General features: G+C 46.2%; 1 protein-coding gene across 1 annotated transcript; it reads right to left on the bottom strand.

Annotated features, from left to right (window-relative positions):
* Positions 1-854: 854 nt before the first annotated feature.
* Positions 855-23,852, bottom strand: LOC146356524 (vomeronasal type-2 receptor 26-like). The gene is made up of 5 exons (XM_084830162.1): positions 23,691-23,852; positions 21,763-22,581; positions 12,346-12,573; positions 3,696-3,822; positions 855-1,765 (listed from the first exon to the last, which is right to left on the bottom strand). Exons 1-5 carry the CDS (start codon positions 23,850-23,852, stop codon positions 855-857), a joined length of 2,247 nt encoding a protein of 748 aa, XP_084686288.1.
* Between the last annotated feature and the right edge of the window lie 870 nt (positions 23,853-24,722).

The raw sequence follows: 24,722 nt of genomic DNA, 5'->3' as shown, positions 1-24,722 counted from the left end.
CTTCCTGACACCTTGGCCTCTGGCCTCAGGATGTCCAGCAGGGTTCTACCGCACCACAGGATGTTTCACATCTCTATGAAAACGCTGCTCGCATCATCGGGAGGTTTGGAGTGTGTTCTGGTCGGCATGCTGATCAGCATCTTCCTTTTCCATCTCAGGCCAGGGAGGTGGGGCAGGCACATTCAAGATTCCTGGGGCAGCTTTACGATTCCTGCCCAGCGGAGCAGAACAGGTGGACATCTTCCTCTCAGGTAAGAGAAGCTTGCACATCTTTGGCCCGGAAACCACATCAGCAGCATTCAGAAAGCTGCCCTTCAAGCAGTGGGACAGTTCCTCTGGCAAATTTTATCGCCACCCATCCCCCTTCCTGGAAAGATGTTTAGAAAAGAACCTGTGGGCAGGGACCTTTTTTGTTGATTGATTGTAAGCTGCTCTGGGAGCCTTTTTTGTCTGAGAGTGGGATAAAAACACCTGAAATAAATTAATCAAACTACAAATGTGCATCAATTGCATCTCTCTTGCTCAAAAGTAAGCTTGTGCAAAACTGTCCTGTGTGTCACTAGGTAATGATACATATTAGCTTCAAGTTAAGTAAGATCAATTCAGCATCTTAGGAGGAATTTAGTTGGAATCAGGCTGTGATCAAGTGTTCCATGCAAAACATTGAATTTAAAGGGCCTGTGGCCATTCCAGGGGTATCATGCATTCATCAGTCATGACCAGTTATAATAACAGTTATTATAGGGACACCAGTTATAATAACAGCCCATGGTTTACCCCTGAATCAGTTCTCTTGCATTCATTACTGCCATACTGGAGTCAGATTCCAAAGACAGAAAAGAATATACTAAGAATCAGATGCCACCATTAGTTTTTGTCATGAGATGCTCCTTGGTATTCAGATCAGGCCTCAGTACAATAATGTAGCACTTGGGAATAAAGATGCAGCCCAGCAAACCAGCACTGGAGGCCAAGATAGAGAAGACCTGCACGGCTACCATGTATTTCCCCTTGGTGCTCAGGTAAGTGGGCACAAAGGACACCCAAACACTGCAAAAGACCAGCATGCTGAAGGTGATCAGCTTGGCTTCATTGAAGGCCCCAGGCAGCTTCCTGGCTAGGAAAGCCACCGTGAAACAGATGGCAGCCAGGAAGCCCATGTAGCCAAGGGCACTGTAAAACATGGCAACAGACCCTTCATTGCATTGTAGGATGATCTGTCTGGACTGGGAGTACGTGTCAGAGTATGGGGATGGGGGAGAGATCTCCAGCCAGATGGTGCAGATGGAAACTTGTATGCTGGAACAAGAAAGGACAATGGTGTTGGCCAGACTCTTCCCCAGCCATCTCCTCACCCTGTTCCCTGGCTTTGTGGCCAGGAAGGCCAGCACCACAGTGATCGTTTTGGCCAACACAGCAGACACAGCAATGGAGAAGATGATGCTGAAGGCCGTTTGTTGGAGAAGGCAGGTCACTTTCTTTGGCTGGCCAATGAACAGGAAGGAGGATGAGAAGGAAAGCAGGAGGAAGACAAGGAGAATATAGGAGAGGTCCCGGTTGTTGGCTTTGACTATCGGAGTGTCTAAGTATTTAATGAAGATTCCTAACACTAAACCCGTGGTTACAGTGAAGAGTAGGGCCAAGGAAACCAAGATGATCCCCAAAGGTTCTTCATAGGACAGGAAGGTTATATCCTTGGGGATACATTGATCTTGGTCCTTGTTTGAATGCTTATCTTCTGGACACTTGTCACAGTGATCTGCATCTGAAAAGGAGAGTGACTTCAGCATAACCAATTTCAATATGTTTACATAGATAATACTTCCTTATACAAACTAATCCTATTTTACGGATTTAACAATATGATATACATATTCATAACTTAGGATATAAAATTGAACTCTGTGGCATACTTACGAAATTGACAGAGCAATTTCATTACTTTATTTAAGTCAGTCCTTTTAGGGTAAAAAGATGGTTTACAAAAAAAAAAACCCAAACCCCCATGCATGTTTACTGAGAAGTAAGATCTGCTGTGTTGAATGGAGCTTACTCCCACATAACCACATGTAAGACTGCAGCCTCGAAAGTATTAATGCCACTCCTGTGATTCTCTACTGAGAAGTAAGCCATCTCAGTTTTGTACAAGTAAAATTGAGAATACACCCGATACTAGAGAGAAAAGAAAGAGCTGTAAATTGCTTCACCCTCTGCTATTTAAGCCCACCTAGCTTAGTTTATGCCATCTGAGACTGTGGGGAGCGGGCAGTTGAAACTAGGAACCACACATGTGGTTCTGAACAAAAGATAGGATATTATTTAGACAGTCACCTGGCAGCTGGGTGGATATCTTGTCAGCACCAGGTGAAGAAACAGGTTCTGTTTCTTTGTTTTTAATTTTATTTTCCCAGCCCTTCTTTAACTGCCAGTTTTTCTCACCTCTCGTGATTTTACATGGCAACTATGCTGCTCTTTTATCGTATCATTATGAACTTGCTGACTCTGTTGTGTTTCTTATTTCTTCCTGTAATTCACCCTCAGAAGGACAGGAGATAAGAGTAATCAATGAATAAATAAAATGCACGAGGGCTGATGATGCTAAACTCTGCCCCCATCCAGAGCACCTCCCCTCTACACACACACAGTCCATCCTCCAAGGAAAATTTCTTGCAACTCACTTTGTGAAATCAATTATGGATATTACAAATATAGAAAACAAGAGAAATCCAAGTTAAGATATATGAGCGTCAGGGTTCCACTTATGACCTGGTCTCCCTGAACAACTCCTTAAGGATATCTTGCCTCCTTCAGAGTCCCACCTTCCTTCTTTTATCTTCCTCTTTAGGCTATAGGCATGTGGTGATTGACACTCTAGACACAGGGTTTAGCCACAACAGTTTACTGGTAAATTAAAGCAAGCAAATCACAACTAAAGGTATTGACGCAATAGAGCTGAGTGATACAAAAGCCCTTAAAAGCAAATTCAAGTTGCGAAAGGCAAGTTCCTCTACCCTAGCTGTACTTAGACTTCTTCAGGCTGCTTCTTCCTGCTCTCTCTTCAGGCTCTGGTCTCCCTGATGCTGCTCTTACTGGCTCTCTCCTCCCCCATACCAAAAGTAGTGCTTCAAACCTGAAGAAATGAAACTTAACTCGAGGAATGAAACTGAAACTTAACCAGAGAAATGAAACTACTCCTCTCAGGGATACCCCTCCCAGTAACAACCTCTATGCCTGACCCTTTTTCTTTGCTCTGTAGGCCTCAAACTGCCACAATGTGATTTTATGGAGCAATATTATGGCCCCTAGACAGACTCTGGGAGGCCATAGGATGGTTCAGATTCTTGGAGCCAGGAATGTGAGCTCCACATCCCCTCCCCCTCATAGCCAGTGCAGAGAGAACCACACAGGTGACCTTGGAGAGGAGGGAAAAGGGGCAGGCCAGTGGGTGGGGAGAGCAGGGGAGGGGACTGGGGAGGCCTGTTTATGCTGTATCCCCAACCCTCCCCAGCCTCCTTCCTTCCTGCTCTGCAGAGCCCCAGCTAGATTGGCGAAAAAGCCTGTCTAGCTGAAATGCAGAGAAGGAGGAGGGCGGAGGCAAAAATTGCCTCTGCTGCTCCTCCCACCTCCAGTTTGGAGGCTTATAGCCACCCTGATATGACTGCGCCCCCTATCATTTTTCCTCTGGCGTCACCTACCTTCCTGAGTGGAGATGGTCCCTTCTGCGCAGGGAGCACAGCCATAGCAGCAAATCGACTCTCCTTCTGTAACCACCTTGGCGTATCCAAGGCCACAGCTATCGACACACCTTGAAGGGGGCAGGGTCTAGCCATCAAGAGAAGGAGCATCAGGAAAAAGGCATTATTGGTCATTTATCTGTGGAAGGGAATCATCTAGACCCTGATGGGAGCTGTAGCCCCAGGCCTGGTTTAACTACAAAGGGACTCCAGGACCTGGATGGTTTCAAAACAGAGAATGCTGAGTTGAAAATGCATCATCTGGCTCAATGAGTTGTTTGTGTAATGAAGAAGTGTGAGACCGTATCATTCAAGATTGTGGAAGGTATACAGTTGTGGTGCTTGAAGAATAAAGTTGTTGTATTTGCTTTAGTATACACATCAGAAAGCTTGATATACAGAAGTCTAGAAAAACTTGTATCTTTAGGTTTAATTAAGATATTTAGGTTATATATTTGAGAAAGGAGTTAGGACTCTGAACCCATCTAGTTCACCTAGCTGACTTGTGGATTTGGTGGATTAATAATACCGTAGGTATTATTAAAACTTAATCAACACTTAGGAACTGTTGTCTTGATGTTCAGCCGGAATTTTATTTATTTATTATTATTATTTATTATTAAATTTATTAATCGCCCATCTGGCTGATGACCCAGCCACTCTGGGCGATGTACAATGTACAATAAAACAGTTTACAACAATAAAATTGTACAATAAAAGCATTTTCTAAAATACCCTAACCCACCCCAAATGCCTGCCTGAACAACCACGTTTTTAATGCATGGCGGAAGCTCATTAAAGAGGGGGCATGGCAGAGTTCCCTAGGGAGGGTGTTCCACAGAGTGGGGGCCACCACAGAAAAGGCCCTCTCCCTCGTCCCCACCAGTCTAGATGTCCTGGCTGATGGAACAGAGAGAAGGCCATCCAAGGCTGATGTTGTTAAGTGGCCTGTCTGGTGCTGCTGGAGACGCTCCTTAAGATAGGCTGGGCCGGAACCATATAGGGTTTTAAAGGTCAAAACCAACACCTTGAAAGTACCTCAGTCTTGTCAGGGTTCAGCTTCAGCTTATTCCTCCCCATCCAGCCACTCACCGTCTCCAGACATTTGGACAGGGATTCTACGGCCAACCTTGGTGAAGATCTGAACGAGAGGTAGAGCTGTGTGTCATCCACATATTGATGAGACCGCAGCCCAAACCTCCTGATGATAGCCCCCAGCGGCTTCACATAGATATTAAATAGCATCAGGGAGAGGATGGAACCCTGTGGCACCCCACAAGTGAGTGGCTACAGGTCCGAAACCTCCTCTCCCAGTGCTACCCTCTGGTACCTGCCAGAGAGAAAGGACCGGAACCACCGCAATACGGTGTCTCCAATGGCCAACCCCTCCAGGCGGTCCAGGACGATACCGTGGTCAACGGTATCAAAAGCCGCCGAGAGGTCGAGAAGAACAAGGAAGGAGCATTCACCCCTATCCAGAGCCCTCCTCATATCATCTACCAAGGCCGTTTCTGTCCCATGCCCAAGCCTGAAGCCCGACTGAAATGGGTCTAGATAATCAGTTTCTTCCAAGTGTGCTCTTTCAACTGCATCGCCACCACTTGCTCAATCACCTTGCCCAAAAATGGCAGATTTGAGACTGGGCGAAAGTTGTTCAGAACGTGAGGATCCAAGGAGGGCTTCTTTAAGAGTGGTCTTATCACTGCCTCCTTGAGGGCTGATGGCATCACTCCCTCCTCAAGGGAGGCATTCACCACCACCCTGATCCCCTCACCCAGTCTCTCTCTGCAGCCCATAATGAGCCAAGATGGGCAAGGATCAAGTATGCAGGTGGTCGGCCTTACAAATGAAAGCACCTTGTCCACTTCATCAGGAGGAAGAAGCTGGAACTGATCCCACAAAACTGGTTTGCCACAGGCCGCCTCTTGCTCACTAACTGTATCCACAGCGTGCAGAGTAACACACCTAATCTGATCAATTTTATCTGCAAAGTGCCTTGCCAAGGCCTCACAGGAGGCCTTAGAATGCTCCAGTGGTTCCAGAGCCACAGGAACGACCAGGCTCCGGACCACTTGGAACAGCCTCCTGGGACAGCACTCTGCAGACGCGATAGAGGCAGCATAATATTCCTTTTTTGCTGCCTTCTCCGCCACGTGATAGGCTGAAGATACAGCTCTAGCCCGTGTCTGATCGTCTTTGGTGCGAGACTTCCGCCACCGGCGCTCTAGCCGTCTCACCTCCTGTTTCAGAGCTCATAACTGAGGATTTAACCATGGTGCAGTCCGAGCCCTGTTCAGGGGGAGAGGGCGTTTCGGGGCCACCTGATCTAATGCCTCAGTGATTGCGGCATTCCAGCCACCCACCAGGGTCTCGACCGAGTGGCCGTTGGCGTGCCCCAGAGAATCCCCAAGCACGTTCAGGAATCCATTTGGATCCATAAGACGCCTGGGGCGGACCATTTTAATGGGTCCTCCACCCCTGCGGAGGGGTTGTGGAACCGAGAAGTCCAACGTCACCAGATAGTGATCTGACCATGACAAGGGGGTGGTGGATATACCCCCGACTTCCAGATCACTCCCCGCTTCTCCAGAAACAAACACAAGGTCTAGTGCATGACCGGCTACATGGGTGGGCCCAGTTAGAATATGGTGCAGCTCCCAGGAGGCCATGGTCTCCATGAAGTCCCGAGGTGCTCCTGTGAGGATGGCCTCTGAATGTACGTTGAAGTCCCCCAACACCAATAAGTTAGGGGACTGTACACGCACATCAGAGACCACCTCAAGCACCTCGGCCAGGGAGTCAGTCGTGCAGCGGGGTGGGCGGTACATGAGCAGAATCCCCAGACTGCCCTTCGGGCCCAACCACCAGTACATGCACTCAGCAACCTTGGTCTCCCGGAGAGGGGGTCCGGCTCTAGGATGAGAGGGGGTCTCTAGGATGTCCGGCTCAAGTTCAGTGACTGCACTATCATGGCTATCAGGGACATTCAGATCTTTCCTGTATAGTTCTTCTGTGTATTCTTTCCACCTCTTCTGAATCTCATCTGCTTCTGTTAAGTCCCTGCCATCTTAGCCCTTTATCATGCCCGTCTTTGCACAAATCGTTCCCTTGAGATCTCCGATTTTCTTGAAAAGATCTCTAGTCTTCCCCATTCTATTGTTTTCCTCGATTTCTTTGCATTGTTCATTTAAGAAGGCCTTCTTGTCTCTCCTTGCTGTTCTCTGGAACTCTGCATTCAGTTGGGTATATCTTCCCCTTTCTCCCTTGCTTTTCGCTTCCCTTCTTTCCTCAGCTACTCGTAAAGCCTCATCAGACAGCCACTTGGCTTTCTTGCATTTCTTTTTCTTTGGGGTGGATTCAGTTGCTGCCTCCTGAACAATGTTATGGACCTCCGTCCATAGTTCCTCAGGCACTCTGTCTATCAGGTCTAATCCCTGAAATCTATTCATCACCTCCACTGTTTATTTATAAGGGATATGACTGAGGGCATACCTGAATGGTTTAGTGGTTTTCCCTATGTTCTTCAATTTAAGCCAAAATTTTGCAACAAGAAGCTCATGATCTGAGCCACAGTCAGCTCCAGGTCTTGTTTTGACTGACTGTATAGAGCTTCTCCATCTTTGGCTGCAAAGGACATAGTCAATCTGATTTCGATATTGACCATCTGGTGATGTCCATGTGTAGAGTCGCCTCTTGGGCTGTTGGAAAAGAGTGTTTGCTATGATCAGCATGTTCTCTTGGCAAAACTCTATTAGCCTTTGTCCGGCTTCATTTTGTACACCAAGGCCATGCTTGCCTGTTATCCCGGTGATTTCTTGACTTCCTACTTTGGCATTCCAATCCCCTATGATGAAAAGGAGATCTTTTTTTGGTGTTAGTTCCAGAAGGTGTTGTAGGTCTTCATAGAACCGATCAACCTCAGCTTCTTCGGCCTCAGTGGTTGGGGCATAGACTTGAATTACTGTGATGTTGAATGGTTTGCCTTGGATTCGCACTGAGATCATTCTATCATTTTTGAGATTGTACCCCAGTACTGCTTTTCCCACCCTTTTATTGACTATGAGTGCTACTCCATTTCTTCTAAGGCATTCTTGCCCACAGTAGTAGATATAATGGTCACCTGAACTAAATTCGCCCATGCTTGTCCATTTTAGTTTGCTGATTCCCAAGATGTCGATGTTCAGTCTTGCCACCTCATGTTTGACCACCTCCAGCTTACCTTGATTCATTGATCTTACATTCCAGGTTCCTAAACAATATTGTTCTTTACAGCATCGGATTTTCTATGAAACATTTGTCTGATTGACTGGAAACTAAGCCGTATGAGGAGAGACTAAAAGAACTGGGCATGTTTAGCCTTGGGAAGAGAGGACTGAGGGGAGATATGATCACACTCTTCAATTACTTGAAAGGTTGTCACAGAGAGACAGGTGAGGTTCTGCTCTCAATCATCCCAGAATGCAGGGCACGGAATAATAGGCTAAAGTTACAGGAAACCAGATTGGATGTGATGGGCCCCTTCCAACCCTACTATTCTAGGATTCTAGGATTCTAGGTTGACTACATGTCTTCTAGTGAGATTTTGGGATTTAGTTTAGAAGAGATCCCAAAAAATATTGCTCTTGACCTTGACCTTCACCATTCCTTTCCTTTCCTAATCCTACTCACATTTCCTGCCTGGGGTCTTCATTTCCGTTTCAGGTGTTAGCCAAAGCAGCTGCTGTGTTCCCTGAGGCAGAGAAGACTCAGGTGGGCACTAGGCGGAAGCTCCTGGTCAAGGGGGTCATGCAGAGGCTCTTCTCTCCCCTTCCTACCAGCTGGGCCTGGCACACACCCTTTCATCCTTTCCCATCCACTTCTGAGGACACAACACCAACCTTAGTTGAGGATCCACCATGGAGCTTCTGTGATAGCTGGGGGGTGGGATGGAAATCCAAGAGGGGATTTCTCTTCTGAGGCTGTCACTCTCCTTACAGCTTTGGACTGGAAAATCTCCAGTATCCTATGACCCCTCAGACACTGTCTAGGGACCAGAGGATTGCTCTCGAAAGAGCAAATATGTTGTATGAGGTATAAACATCAAAACGTTTGATATATTTGTGGGCAATTTTAAGACAATGGCCGTTTCAGGCATAACCAAGAGACATAGCTAAAATGGCTGTCTGAACCAAAGTTTGCTATTGGCCAATTACTGGCAGGAAGCTTGACATGGGGAAAAGGGAACTTTATGAAAAACATTCTTGCTCAATACAGTTTATGTCCAGAACAGGTCAAACCCACAGAGGACAAGTTGGGAAATTTCTATAGAACTGTACAAGGAAAAATAAAACATCAGTAAATATGAATAAATATGAGGAGGTGGGATTCAAAGACTGCAGTAGCCAATCAGACTACAGTAAGCAATCACATCACATTTAAAGTTAAGGGAAGATACTGGATGAGGCTGCTCCCAGCAGGGAGGAATCTCTGCTGGCCGAAAGCTATCTTGGTAATGTATCCACCGTGCTTTGTCTTGTTTTCCTTTCCTGTTGTATCCTTTCTCAACAAATACCATGGCATCAATTTCTTTCTATAACTGTCTTAAATGCATTTGCTTGGTGTTAATACATGTTAATACATGTTATTACATGTTATTACATGTTGTTAATCTATGAGCATCTGTTTATAAAGCAACTGTGTTGAGCGTAACATAACTGAGTCCTTCTGAGCATCAGAAAAACCACATCTCTATGGACCCAGATACACACACAAAATAGGAGCCTGTTAAGGTAACAAGAGCTTCTGCCTAATTAGATGCATTATCCACAAATTATTTCTTCTACATATCTATGTCTAGAAGAATTGATGTACTTAGGCTGTATTTATTTATTCATTAGATTTGTATACTGCCCAACTGGCAAATGTCCTTGGGATGGTTTACAATAGGGATGTCCACAGAATCCACCATGGACTCAAATGAGTCCATAGTCCGTGGCGGAATGGATGTACTCACCTCCGCCTCCCGGACCCACGCAGACCGAATCCTCCCTCCTGGCAGCTCCGTTCAGTAAGTGATCAGGATGCAAATGGCATCCGCGACGCCGTTTGCATCCCTGTATTTTCTCATGATAGGCTACGTGTTTGGATTTGCATAGATAGTTGCGTAAGAAACAATTCAGAATTTATCTTATCTAGCTGTCTTGATGTGTTTTAATCTTATGGGAATCCTATGCATGTTTAGACAGCAAAAGCCTTACAAATCCCAGCATTCTCCAGAGATGGCCGCCCTCTGGTGATAATCCACAGCGAAACAATGCCATCTGAAAAGAATCCCTGTAAGTTTCTTGCTGGCCTTTGCATTGCTGTGGTTTCTCTCTCAACTCTTGTAGAGTTGGGGATTTCCGCTTTCTCTTAGCTGCCAGTTTGAAATGGACCTCGCTGGGCTAGATCGGGGCTCCCCAATCTTTTGGGGCCCATCAGCACATTTGGCATTTTGAAAGGTTCCCTGAGCACCACTACAAATTGACTGCTGTGGGGGGTGTGGGGGCAATCACAAAAATGTTAAGAGCACCCCTCTTATCTGTGTGTGCACGTGCATGCGAGTGTGTGTGCGTGAATGTTTCCTCTGTGTGTGCTACCACTCTGGCTTCTCTCCCTCCCCTCACCCCCACCCCACGGGTGTTTTCCCACTCTTTCTCTCTTGCATTTTTCTTTCTTTCTGATGTGTATTTGAGTGTGCACTGCCCCTTTAAATGATTTCCCCCTCCTACGGTTGTCAGGGGCTTATCACATGGCTATTGGAGTTGGGCTTCAGTTCCGAGCAAGCAGCTAAGCAGAGAACAGCTCTCCTGCTGGCCGGCAGGACCTAGATGTCTCCTACAGTTACCTATTCGGACTTAAAGTTAACTACTGTTTATTTATTGGACAGTTATTAGAGTCTTGCTATCGTTAGCTAGTCTGTGCTTTGTGCTCACTATAGTATAATAAACTTTCTTTCTTCTCTCTCTCTCTTTCTCCCTGGCTTTTCTCTCTCACTGGGCTTCTTCACACGGCGCTTTTATCCTGCTGTTGAGATTGCTCACTCACGGACGTTTGCAGGCCGTTTAGATGACGTCGTCAACCTCCAGGGCGTCTCCCGCACAAAACGACCTTTGTTCCATTTTTAAATCGATCAGAAATAATGAGCTATCAAGCGAGATCAAGGAAACATATGGAAGACTCAGATCAGGGGGAGAAGGAGAGGGAAAGGGGGCAGGGAAAGGAAGCATGTGTAAAGGGAGTCCATTGTGATCTTGCATTTAAAATGGAAGCAGAAAGCCCCATTTTAAATGTGGGATTTTAGGCTGGTGTAGAGATGCTCACTGTCAAGACTGAATCTGAGCATGTGGAGATGTCTGGCAGCTCAGATCTGGAATCAGAATGGGAACAGCAAGAACAGAGGGAGGCAACCTCCCCAGGGAGCCCAGATACAGCGAGACTTTCCTCTCAGGACCTTGACACACAGATGGCCCAGCCTGAACGGCTCCCCCATTCCCCCACCATGAGAACTCAAGTTTCGGAGGGAGAGGAGGAGGAGGGCGAGGGGTGTGACTTGAGGGATGCCAGGGTCTGTCGCAGAGTGAAGTGGGGAAAGTTAGGGGCGCGGCTCAGACTCTCCACCAGGCTGCCCACTAGTGGAAGCCAATGTAGGAGGGAGCCACCCTAAGGGAGGGGCATCCCTGCAAAGCAAGTCTGGCCGTGAAGTTCATGCCCAGGCTGCTGGCAGCTTCTCTTAACTTGCACTTCGTCCCCTCTATTGATATTCGTAGATGTGTGGATTAGCTGGTTCTATGCAGTCTGAGAGTTTCCTAGGTTCTGCAGTTGTAAAGAAGCTGGTCATTTCCTACTACAGTAGTGTAGCTTGAAGCCCTGTTTCCTGGAGTGTGTTGATTGCAAAGGGAGAGGACAAAAGAACTGTGACACTCATTCTCTCTGGCCTTTGTTTCATCTGGCCTTTGTTTCTTTCTCTTTCTCTTTCTCTCTGGCCTTCCTTCCTTCCTTCCTTCCTTAGAGTGAAATAGATGCCAGAGTACGAGCCAAAGTGCTGGCCATCACTACTTGACTTAGATTCCTGCAGTGAGCAAGGGGTTGGACTCGATGGTCTTATAGGCCCCTTCCAACCCGACTATTCCATGATTCTAGGATTCTACATCTTGTGGAATAAGTGACGTAATTCCATAGTCTAACTCTGTGCTGTGTGAAGAAGTCCTTACTTTTATCTGTCCTGAATCTCCCACCAATCAGCTTCATGGGATGATCCCTTTGAGATCTAGTATTATGAGAGAAGGGGGATTTATTCTGTGGCATGCAGAAAAGCCCTGGCCATCTTCAGAAATTAAAGCATCATATGCAACACCTACCAAGCAAAGATCTTTTCCATTTTCCCAGGCCTTTCAATTTTCCAATTTTGTGAGCTGTCCTGGAAAAACAATGTTTTGAAGATAGCAGCCGTCTAACCCTTCAAGACTGCACTGGGAGAACGTCGTCGAGTTATTTTGAAACTTACAAAGCTCTAAGCTTACAGCGTTACTTCTGTGCCGCGTGGCCAGTGCTGCAGTGAGTGTTCCCTAATGGAAGAAATGGACTCCCCCACCTGGTTGAGCCATCTGGGCCACACGATGGCATCCTGGTCGATGGAGAACGCTTGGTCCGGACATCCCTGTTTGCCTACGCTCCCGAATTTCACTCCAGCAACAGAGTTATTGGGAAGCACCACCCAGTTCACGATGTCAAAGTCGGCTGCCAGTTCCCCCTTCTCGTCCAAATATACTCCATCCATGGAAGCGTTGTAAAACCTGGGATCTCTCAGGAAAGGGTGGAGCTAGAAAAAGAAAGCAGCAGCATTTAGAATGCAGGAAACCAGAGATGAGGCCCCTCACCAGTTCTTAAGGAACTCCACTGACTCCTGGGGGCCGTCTACATGACAACGGAACGCTTCAGGGTGTTATCTGCATTTTCACGGATAATACCCTGAATACCCATCAGGGACACATGAAGCAAGAAAAGTGTAGTATACTGTACCTAAAACCCCACTTTTCATGCTCACACAGTGCTTGAAAACATATTTCCCGGTTGGGTGGAAGGAGTAGAATGAACCTTATCAACCCAGCAGGTGCTGCTCAACCAGTGAGAGCGGCTTGTGTCCCACCCCTGTCCAGGGTCCCCACTGCTATTACTTTATTATGAATGGCACAGGAACTACTTCACAATTCACAATGGGGAAAGGAGGCTACTTATCGTGAAAGCAGCCCTACTGCAAATGGGGGGAAAGAGGGGAGGGGAGAGGTGGCCCCACCCTTCACCATGTCACCTGCAGGTCATAGCCAGGTCACAGAGGCATGCCCAGCACTTAATGCGGGCAGACAGAGCACCGTCCAAAGCCACATTTAAGAAAAACAGTAAAAGGACATTCTGAAAATGCGCATTTTGGGACGGACGCTGCAGGATGGCATCAGATTGGCAACAGCATCATCTGTCACAAACGACCCCCATGCACTTCACCATCACATTAAATTGGCCGTGTAGATTGGCCCCTGGTCTATTTCTGAGTCAAATTCAACCTGCTAATGCTTACATAAGAACATCAGAGTAATGCTGCATCAGATCAAGGATCCATCTGCTCCATCATTCTGTTCACACAGTGGCCAACCAGCTGTCTACGGTGACCCCAGCTGTGGGACATGAGTACAACCCTCCTACCCATGTTCCCCAGTGAGTGGTGTACACAGGCATACTGCCTCTGATACTGGAGGTAGCATATTGCCGCCAGGACTAGTAGCCATTGATGTCCTTCTTCTCCGTGAGTTTGTCCAATCCCCTTTTAAAGCCATCCAAAGTGGTGGCCATCACTACGTCTAATGGAAGTGAATTCCATAGCTTAATGATGTGATATGTGAAGAAGTACTTCCCTTTATCTGTCCTGAATCTCCCACCAATCCTCTTCATGGGAGGACCCTGGGTTCTAGGCTTATGAGAGAAGGAGAAAAATGTTTCCCTGGCCACATTCTACACACCTTGCATAATTTGGTACACCTCTATCATGTCTCCCCTTATTTGCCATTTTCTTCCAAGCTACATAATCCCAGCTTCAGCAAAGGGGATCGTTACCTTGTCGTGGTGCTGGAGCTTGAGCACCTCAATGACGTCATGAGCTAAACCATGAAGGGACACCCAAGATGGGAAGGTCATGGTGGAGAGGTCAGACTAAATACGATCCCTGGGGAAGGAAATGGCAACTCACCCCAGTATTCTTGCCATGAAAACTAAATGGATCAGTACAACCAGAGATATGTCGGTATACCATCAGAAGATGGGACTCCCAGGTCAGAAGATGGTCAAAAAGCTACTGGGGAGGAACAGAGGATAAGTTCAACTAGCCCCAGATGTGATGACGCAGCTAGCTCCAAGCCGAAAGGACGGCTAGCAGCCAATGGTGCTGGTGGTGAACGACGAATCCGATGTTCTAAAGATCAACACACCATAGGAACCTGGAATGTAAGATCTATGAGCCAGGGCAAATGGGATGTGGTTATTGGGGAGATGTCAAGATTAAAGATAGATATTTTGGGTGTCAGTGAACTGAAATGGACTGGAATGGGCCACTTCACATCAGATGGCCACCAGATCTATTACTGTGGACAAGAGAACCACAGAAGAAATGGAGTAGCCTTCATAATTAATAATAAAGTGGCTAAAGCAATGCTTGGATACAATCCAAAACATGACAGAATGATCTCAATTCGAATTCAGGGTAAGCCATTTAACATCACAGTGATCCAAATATACGCCCCAAACACAGATGCTGAAGAAGGGGAAGTAGATCAGTTCTATGAGGATCTGCAGCACCTACTGGATAGTACGCCAAACAAAGATGTTATTTTCATTACAGGAGACTGGAATGCTAAGGTGAGTAGTCAAACGACACCAGGAATTACAGGCAAGCATGGTCTGGGAGAACAAAATGAAGCAGGACATAGGCTGACAGAATTTTGCCAAGACAACTCACTGTGCATAACAAACACTCTCTTCCAACAACCTAAGAGACGACTTTATACATGGACTTCACCAGACGGTCGACACCAAAATCAGATTGACTACATCCTTTGTAGCCAAAGGTGGCAGACATCTATGCAGTCGGTAAAAACAAGACCTGGAGCTGATTGTAGTTCAGATCACGAACTTCTTATTACACAATTTAGAATCAGACTCAAGAGAATAGGGAAGACCCACAGATCAGTTAGATATGAGCTCACGAATATTCCTCATGAATATGCAGTGGAGGTGAAGAATAGCTTTAAGGGACTAGATTTAGTAGATAGGGTGCCAGAAGAACTATGGACAGAAGTTCGCAACATTGTTCAGGAGGCGGCAACAAAAAACATCCCAAAGAAACAGAAAACCAAGAAGGCAAGATGGCTGTCTGCTGAGACACTGGAAGCAGCCCAAGAAAGAAGGAAAGCAAAAGTCAACAGTGATAGGGGGAGATATGCCCAATTAAATGCAAAATTCCAGAGGTTAGCCAGAAGAGATCAGGAATTATTTTTAAACAAGCAATGCACGGAAGTGGAAGAAGATAACAGAATAGGAAGGACAGGAGACCTCTTCCAGAAAATTAGAAACATCAGAGGTAAATTCCAGGCAAAAATGGGTATGATCAAAAACAAAGATGGCAAGGACCTAACAGAAGCAGAAGAGATCAAGAAAAGGTGGCAAGAATTTCAAGACGAGGCTGGACAGCCATTTGTCAGGGATGCTCTGATTTGGATTCCTGCATTGAGCAGGGGGTTGGACTCAATGGCCTCGTAGGCCCCTTCCAACCCTACTATTCTATGATTCTATTCTATAATATACGGAAGATCTGTATAGGAAGGATAATAATATCAGGGATAGATTTGACGGTGTGGTCAGTGAGCTAGAGCCAGACAGCCTGAAGAGTGAGGTTGAATGGGCCTTAAGAAGCATTGCTAATAACAAGGCAGCAGGAGCTAACAGTATCCCAGCTGAACTGTTTAAAATCTTGCAAGATGATGCTGTCAAGGTGATGCATGCCATAAGCCAGCAAATTTGGAAAACACAAGAATGGCCAACGGATTGGAAAAAATCAACCTATATCCCCATACCAAAAAAGGGAAGCACCAAAGAATGTTCAAACTATCGAACAGTGGCACTTATTTCACATGCCAGTAAAGTAATGCTCAAGATCTTGCAAGGTTGTTGCTGTTGTTGTTGTTGTTCAGTCGTTCAGTCGTGTCCGACTCTTCATGACCCCATGGACCATAGCACGCCAGGCCTTCCTGTCCTGCGCTCTCTCCCGGAGTGTGCTCAAGTTCATATTCATTGCATCGGTGATGCTATCTAGCCATCTCATCCTCTGCCGGCCCCTTCTGCTTTTGCCCTCAGTCTTTCCCAGCATCAGGGTCTTTTCCAGAGAGTTTTCTCTTCGCATTAGGTGGCCAAAATATTTGAGCTTCAGCTTCAGTATCTGTCCTTCCAGTGAGCACTCAGGGTTGATTTCCTTTAGGATTGACTGATTTGACCTCCTTGCAGTCCAGGGGACTCGTAAGAGTCTTCTCCAGCACCACAGTTCGAAAGCATCAATTCTTCGGTGCTCAGCCTTCCTTATAGTCCAGCTCTCACAGCCATACATCACTACTGGGAAAACCATAGCTTTGATTAGACGGACCTTTGTCGGCAAGGTGATGTCTCTGCTTCTTACTATGCTGTCTAGGTTGGCCATAGCTTTCCTCCCAAGGAGCAAGCATCTTTTAATTTCATGGCTACAGTCACCATCTGCGGTGATCTTGGAGCCCAAGAAGATAAAATCTGTCACTGCTTCCATTTCTTCCCCTTCTATATGCCAGGAAGTGATAGGGCCAGATGACATGATCTTAGTTTTTTTAATGTTGAGTTTCAAACCAGCTTTTGCACTCTCCTCTTTCACCCTCAACAAGAGGCTCTTGAGATCCTCTTCGCTTTCTGCCATTAGGGTGGTATCGTCTGCATATCGGAGGTTGTTGATAATTCTCCCAGCAATCTTAATTCCGACCTCTGATTCATCCAACCCGGCATTTCTCATGATGTACTCTGCATATAAGTTAAATAAGCATGGTGACAATATGCAGCCTTGTCATACTCCTTTCCCAATTTTGAACCAATCGGTTGTTCCATGTCCGGTTCTTACTGTTGCTTCTTGGCCCTCGTACAGGTTTCTCAGGAGACAGGTAAGGTGGTCTGGTACTCCAATCACTTTAAGAATTTGCCACAGTTTGTTGTGATCCATACAATCAAAGGCTTTAGCGTAGTCAATGAAGCAGAAATAGACGTTTTTCTGGAATTCTCCTGCTTTCTCCATGATCCAGCGAATGTTGGAGATTTGATCTCTAGTTCCTCTGCCTCTTCAAAACCCAGCTTGTACTTCCAGTAGTTCTTGGTTCGCATACTGCTGAAGCCTAGCTTGTAGGATTTTGAGCATCACCTTGCTGGCATGTGAAATGAGTGCAATTGTGCGGTAGTTTGAACACTCTTTGGCGTTGCCCTTCTTTGGAATTGGAATGTAAACTGACCTTTTCCAGTCTTGTGGCCATTGTTGAGTGTTCCAAATTTGTTGGCATATTGAATGCAGCACTTTAACAGCATCATCTTTTAGGATTTTAAATAGTTCGGCTGGAATACTGTCATCTCCGCTAGCTTTGTTGTTACTAATGCTTCCTAAGGCCCACTTGACTTCACTCTCGAGGATGTCCGGCTCAAGTTCAGTGACCGCACTATCATGGCTATCAGGGACATTCAGATCTTTCCTGTATAGTTCTTCTGTGTATTCTTGCCACCTCTTCTTAATCTCATCTGCTTCTGTTAGGTCCCTGCCTTCTTTGTCCTTTATCATGCCTGTCTTTGCACAAAACATTCCCTTGAGATCTCCGATTTTCTTGAAGAGATCTCTAGTCTTTCCCATTCTATTGTTTTCCTCGATTTCTTTGCATTGATCATTTAAGAAGGCCTTCTTGTCTCTCCTTGCTATTCTCTGGAACTCTGCATTCAGTTGGATATATCTTCCCCTTTCTCCCTTGCTTTTCGCTTCCCTTCTTTCCTCGGCTACTTGTAAAGCCTCATCAGACAGCCACTTTGCTTTCTTGCATTTCTTTTTCTTTGGGATGGATTTCGTTGCTGCCTCCTGAACAATGTTATGGACCTCCGTCCATAGTTCCTCAGGCACTCTGTCTATCAGGTCTAATCCCTGAAATCTATTCCTCACCTCCACTGTATATTCATCAGGGATATGATTTAGGTCATACCTGAATGGTTTAATGGTTTTCCCTACGTTCTTCAATTTAAGCCGAAATTTTGCAACAAGAAGCTCATGATCTGAGCCACAGTCAGCTCCAGGTCTTGTTTTGACTGACTGTATAGAGCTTCTCCATCTTTGGCTGCAAAGGACATAATCAATCTGATTTCGATATTGACCATCTGGTGATGTCCATGTGTAGAGTTGTCTCTTGTGCTGTTGGAAAAGAGTGTTTGCTATGATCAGTGTGTTCTCTTGGCAAAACTCTATTAGCTTTTGTCCTGCTTCATTTTGTACACCAAGGCCATGCCTGCCTGTTATCCCAGTGATTTCTTGACTTCCTACTTTGGCATTCCAATCCCCTATGATGAAGAGGAGATCTTTTTTGGGTGTTAGTTCTAGAAGGTGTTGTAGGTCTTCATAGAACCGATCAACCTCAGCTTCTTTGGCCTCAGTGGTTGGGGCATAGACTTGAATTACTGTGATGTTGAATGGTTTGCCTTGGATTCGTACTGAGATCATTCTATCGTTTTTAAGATTGTACCCCAGTACTGCTTTTCCCACCCTTTTGTTGACTATGAGTGCTACTCCATTTCTTCTAAGGGATTCTTGCCCACAATAGTAGATATGATGGTCATCTGAATTAAATTCACCCATGCCTGTCCATTGTAGTTCGCTGATTCCCAAGATGTCGATGTTCAATCTTGCCATCTCATGTTTGACCACCTCCAGCTTACCTTGATTCATTGATCTGACATTCCAGGTTCCTAAACAATATTGTTCTTTACAGCATCGGATTTTCTTTTCACCACCAGACACATCCACAGCTGAGTGTCCTTTCGGCTTTGGCCCAGCCGCTTCACTCTTTCTGGCGCTACTTGGAAATACCCTCTGCTCTTCCCCAGTAGTATATTGGACACCTTCTGACCTGAGGGGCTCATCTTCCGGCGTCATCTCTTTTAGCCTTGTGATACGTTCCATGGGGTTTTCTTGGCAAGAATACTGGAGTGGGTTGCCATTTCCTTCTCCAGTGGACCACATTTTGTCAGAACTCTCTGCCATGTCCTGTCCGTCTTGGGTGGCCCTGCACGGCATAGCTTATGGCTTCACTGAGTTACGCAAGCCCTTTCGCCACAACAAGGCAGTGATCCATGAAGGGGTCTTGCAAGGTAGACTCCAGCAATTCATGGAACGAGAATTGCCAGATGTACAAGCTGGGTTTTGAAAAGGCAGAGGAACTAGAGACCAAATTGCCAATATCCACTGGAGAATGGAGAAAACCAGGGAGTTTCAGAAAAACATCTATTTCTGTTTTATTGACTATTCTAAAGCCTTGGACTGTGTGGATCATAACAAATTGTGGCAAGTTCTTGGTGGTATGGGGATACCAAGTCATCCTGTCTGCCTCCTGAGGAATCTGTATAATGACCAAATAGCAACGGTAAGAACAGACCATGGAACAACGGACTGGTTTAAGATTGGGAAAGGAGTACAGCAGGGTTGTATACCTCACCCTACCTATTCAACCTGTACGCAGAACACATCATGTGATGTGCTGGACTTGATGAAGCCAAGGCTGGAGTGAAAATCGCTGGAAGAAACATTAACGATCTCAGATATGCAGATGATACCACTTTGATGGCTGAAAGCGAGGAGGAGCTGAGGAACCTTATGACAAAGGTGAAAGAAGAAAGTGCAAAAGCTGGGTTGCAGTTCAACCTCAAAAAAACAAAGATTATGGCAACCAGCTTGATTGATAACTGGCAAATAGAAGGAGAAAATGTGGAGGCAGTGACAGACTTTGTCTTTCTAGGTGCAAAGATTACTGCAGACACTGACTGCAGCCAGGAAATCAGAAGACGCTTACTTCTTGGGAGGACAGCAATGACAAATCTTGATAAAATAGTGAAGAGCAGAGACATCACACTGACAACAAAGGTCCACACAGTTAAAGCAATGGTGTTCCCCGTAGTAACCTATGGCTGCGAGAGCTGGACCATAAGGAAGGCTGAGCGAAGGAAGATAAATGCCTTTGAACTGTGGTGCTGGAGGAATATCCTGAGAGTGCCTTGGACTGCAAGAAGATCAAACCAGTCCATCGTCCCAGAAATAAAGCCAGACTGCTCACTTGAGGGAATGATCTTATAGGCAAAACTGAAGTACTTTGGCCACATAATGAGAAGACAGGACACCCTGTAGAAGATGCTGATGCTAGGGAAAGTGGAAGGCAAAAGGAAGAGGGGCCGACCAAGGGCAGAATGGACGGATGATATTCTGGAGGTGATGGACTCGACCTTGGGGGAGCTGGGGGTGGCGACGGCCTACAGGAAGCTCTGGGTAGCATTCCCAAGTGGTTAGGTCACATGGGGAGAAATCCCCTCCTTCAGGTTTTGGTTAAACACCTCAGAAATACACTCCACAAGTCCAGTTAGAAACTAAACCTGTTCATTACCATTTAACAAGCAAATAGGGTAAGGGAGCAAGCGAAGGATATGCTAAAACTTCCCAGGGAGGATCGCCTGCACCTTTCAACTCCTTCCTGGGGTCGGCTTGGCTTCTGGAGTGATGCTCTGCTCTCTGACAGACCTGTCCCTCCCCAGTCTCCCAATGTGGGCTTTAAGCCACCCTTTTAAGGGGCAGCTGGCCAAGACAACACACTATTCTGCACATACCCACCACCACACCTGTGCCTTTTTAAGAAGGCCAGCAGATAGCGATGGAGGGAGTATTTTGCCCACGTCCTACAAGCCAGGAACTCTTAAAGGGAGGGTGGCTAGTTTTAGACAAGAAGCAAAGCTTGCCCCTACAGTAGGACACAATCTTTGCACGTTCTTTTCCCACCACATAGGAAATGAAAAAAAAGGATAAGGAATCATAGAATCCTAGAATAGTAGGGTTGGAAGGGGCCTGCATGACCATCAAGTCCAACCCCCTGCTCAATGCAGGAATCGAAGTCAGAGCATCGCTGACAGATGGCTGTCCAGCCTCATCTTGAATGCCTCCAGTGTGGGAAAGCCCACTACCTCCCTACGTCATGGGTTTCATTGTCGTATTGCTCTGACAGTCAGGAATTTTTTCCTGATGTTCAGCCAGAACCTGGCCTCCTGTAACTTGAGCCCATGATTCCGTGTCCTGCATTCTGGGATGATTGAGAAGAGATGCTGGCCTTCCTCTCTGTGACAACCTTTCAAGTCCTTGAAGAGTGCTATACTATCTCCCCTCAGTCTTCTCTTCTCAAGGCTAAACATGCCCAGTTCTTTCAGTCTCTCTTGTTCAGAATCCTTGTTCTGCATTTCCCTCCCATGCTGACAAACCATGTTATAACATGTAGTCTCACCTTGTGAGAACACATTACATAACTAAAGAAATAGTCATAGCACATAGAAGCTCTCTGTCATAGAATTCCAATAGGATCTCCCCTGCCCAAGGAAACTACAGCATACAGTGAGAGATCGTACTCAAGGAGTGAAGTGGAGGGAAAGGGCCACTGCTGACAAATAGGAGTTGGACCAGTGATAGAGGCTATGACCAGATGAGCTGTGTCCTTCAAGGCCCCAAAGACAGAGCAGGACATGGAGTTGCAGAAGTGGATTTCCTTCAGGAATGTGCACAATTTCACCTCACTGCTACATCTGAAACGTTCTCAGAGTCTAATTCCAAGACAATGAGTCTGGAATGGTACAACTATTTGTGATCTTCAGCTGAGCCTGTAGGGGAGAAAAGCCATACCTGCCATGGCTGGACCCTTTGAGATTCCAGTCGGCCACCGGCCACCACCAACGTCTGCTTGGATCTAGATGAATAAGCAGCATTTAAGGCATGCGCCAGAGCCCAGACAGTGTTGTAAATGATGTAGTTATCCAGAGAGAGGCTTCTCTCATGTATCTCCTGCAGTGGTGCATTCTCCAGTTCCTCTCTTTCTCTGCATCTTATCCAGCCTTTCACAGACAACTGCTGCTTTGAATCAAAGCAATGAAATGCTTTCTCCACAAACTGCCCCATAGCATGGAATACTGCTAGAAAATCATCATATTTTGCCTTTTTCTTTGGTTGGAGAAAGAAGGAAAAAAATCCATGGATGTTTTGGAAAGATAACTGGTTATACATCACCTCCAAGCTGAGGTCCCACATAGCTGTCGTGACCCAGACTTTCCCTACAAGGCGATCCATCAAAGGTTCAACATAATGTTGTATGAATAACATCCCATCTGCGAAAGAACGAGTCTCGGCATAGTAAAGAAAAACATTGACTTGTTTCCAACTGGGAAAGGAAGAAATGTGCGTCGAAGTTAGTTGCGTCGATGTTTCTGGGATGCTTTGTGAGAAGGCAACACAAATGCCACTCTTCATAAGCAGAGGAGTCAAATTCCTCACGGACCTTTCTCCATTGTCAGTGTCTGGGGCAACAAGACCAATCCACATCCACCTGAAATGCAGGAGCAGTTTGACCATCGCTGGGTACTGGGTTTCTTCCCTGGGGACCATCCGGTAGAAAAAAGGGAACTGGGTTTCATCATCCATAACATGGGAAACAAAAGCATAAGTGACCTAGCAAGGAAAGGAAGAGACTGGGGATTTGTTTTGTTTTCTGATGAAGCACAGACATCTGCTATCAGAAGCGTCTTCTGATGAACCTCTAGCAAAATACTTGCCATCATGATGCGGAGAAGGGAGACCCACATGCTGCAGGGAGGGACCCTTACCGTGGGTGGGAAGCAGTGTTTCTCTGTCCATTCTGCTCACCGATTGCACACCCCGTGGGGACCCTGTTCCCTATGTTAGGAAGGGAAGGTGGGTTTTGCCAGAACAGCGTCTCAAGTGCACCCTCTTACTCCTCCCCATAAGAGTGAAGGGAAACACCATTCCCTTGCAAGGGCCACTAAAAATGAGTATCTTTAGGGACACAATTAGACAGAGATCAGATCTGATCTCAGTGAACCCAGCTTCTGGGGTCCCCCATTTTGGATGCTTTTCGCCAGCTTAGGCTGGTACGCCAGTGTAAGAACATAAGACGAGCCCTGCCGGATCAGACCCAGGGGCCGTCTAGTCCAGCATTCTGTTCACACAGTGGCCAACCAGCTGTAGACCAGGAACCCACAAGCAGGACACAAGTGCAGCAGCACCCTCCCGCCCATGATCCCCAGCAACTGGTGTACATAGGCCTACTGCCTCTGATACTGGAGGTAGCACATAGCCATCAGGACTGGTAGCCATTGGTAGCCTTTCCCTCCAGGAATTTGTTCAACCCCCTTTTCAAGCCATCCAAATTGGTGGCCATCACTACATCATGTGGTATCAAATTCTATAGTTCGACTATGCACAGTGTGAAGAGAAAAATGTCTCCCTATCCACATTCTCCACACCATGCATACTTTTGTACCCCTATGTCATATCTCCCCTTACTTGCCCTTTTTTCCAAGCTCAACAATCCCAGCTGTTGTAAACTTCCCTCATGGGGGAGATGCTCCAGCCCCTTGATCATCTCAGTTGCCCTTTTCTGCCCTTTTTCCAACTCTGCAATGTCCTCGTGCAGTCACCAGGACTGTGCACAGGATTCCAAGTGTGGTCGCACCATAGATTCATATAAGGGCAGTATGATATTGACTGTTTCATTCTCAATTCCCCTCCTAATTATGCCCCACCTCTCTTCACCCTACCTGTGGGATTTTATAGATGCCTAACATGGTTGAAATCTGGATGGAGTTTTTAGAGTCAGCCCCTTCAAGGACAGCCAGCAGGTTATGCTGACGTCCACACTTGTAGTTTGGCACATTCGCCTGCCCAGCAGAGAGCAGGTCTACCAAGGTGTCATAAGTCATTCTTGCCTCAAAATAGTTCTCATAGATGTTGTAGCCCAGGGTGATGTTGGGTAAGACCCAGGGATTCTCATTGATCTCATGAACGGCCGTCTGGAAGGACAGAAAATTCCAGTACTTTACGATTCCTCTCCTGCAAAAATATATTTATTGCATCATCATTCTGCATTGAATTAAACAGAAGTCGTCGATGTTTGCTTCTTTGACTCCATGAGGCTTTCCAGGCAATCCTTGCCATAGATGTACGAGAATTTCATTTCAGTTTGCAAATCATCAGAAAACGAATGCGAACAGGAGCGCGTCTTTTGGGAAAAGTTCGACTTGCGATCGCATTCAAAAAATGCGTATGGGGGGAAATGCGCACTTTAAAATGCACTTTTTTTAAAAAAAGGATTTTCATGCTTAAGTCAGTGGGGGTGTAGTAGCCATATTTAAGGCCAGACTGAGTGGTCTTATATTTCTGCAACGTTAGTATAGTTTAGCAAAAGATCAGCAATGTAGAAACTGCCCTTGTCAGCAAGCTGGATTGCACAACCTAGTCATGCCTTTAACATTTTGCTTACTGCAGGCTGTAACCATGTCTTAAGATACAACATCCTGTGGCCCACTTCCTGTACTGTAAACAACTGTGCTAACTGCAAAACCACGAAAGAGGGGACGGGAGAAAGGGTCGCATGTATGTCATCATTACTATAAAAGAAATGTGTAACCATAGTTCAGGGCTTTTGGCTCTTTGGAAAAGATTCCAGCCTCAAGCCCGCGCGTTAAATAAAGAAGTTCTCATTTTCCTTCACTCCGTGGTCTCTCTGACTTTGATTTCTGCTACATAAATGGTGCCGTGACTCGGATGTGGCAGGCTCTAAGCCAGACAGG

The sequence above is a fragment of the Heloderma suspectum genome, chromosome 2 (assembly GCF_057233095.1).
Source record: "Heloderma suspectum isolate Gila_16-S chromosome 2, 16-S_ref, whole genome shotgun sequence".
Lineage (NCBI taxonomy): Eukaryota > Metazoa > Chordata > Lepidosauria > Squamata > Helodermatidae > Heloderma > Heloderma suspectum.
Note: the sequence above shows the minus strand (reverse complement) of the source record. Positions and strands in the feature narration are given on the sequence as shown.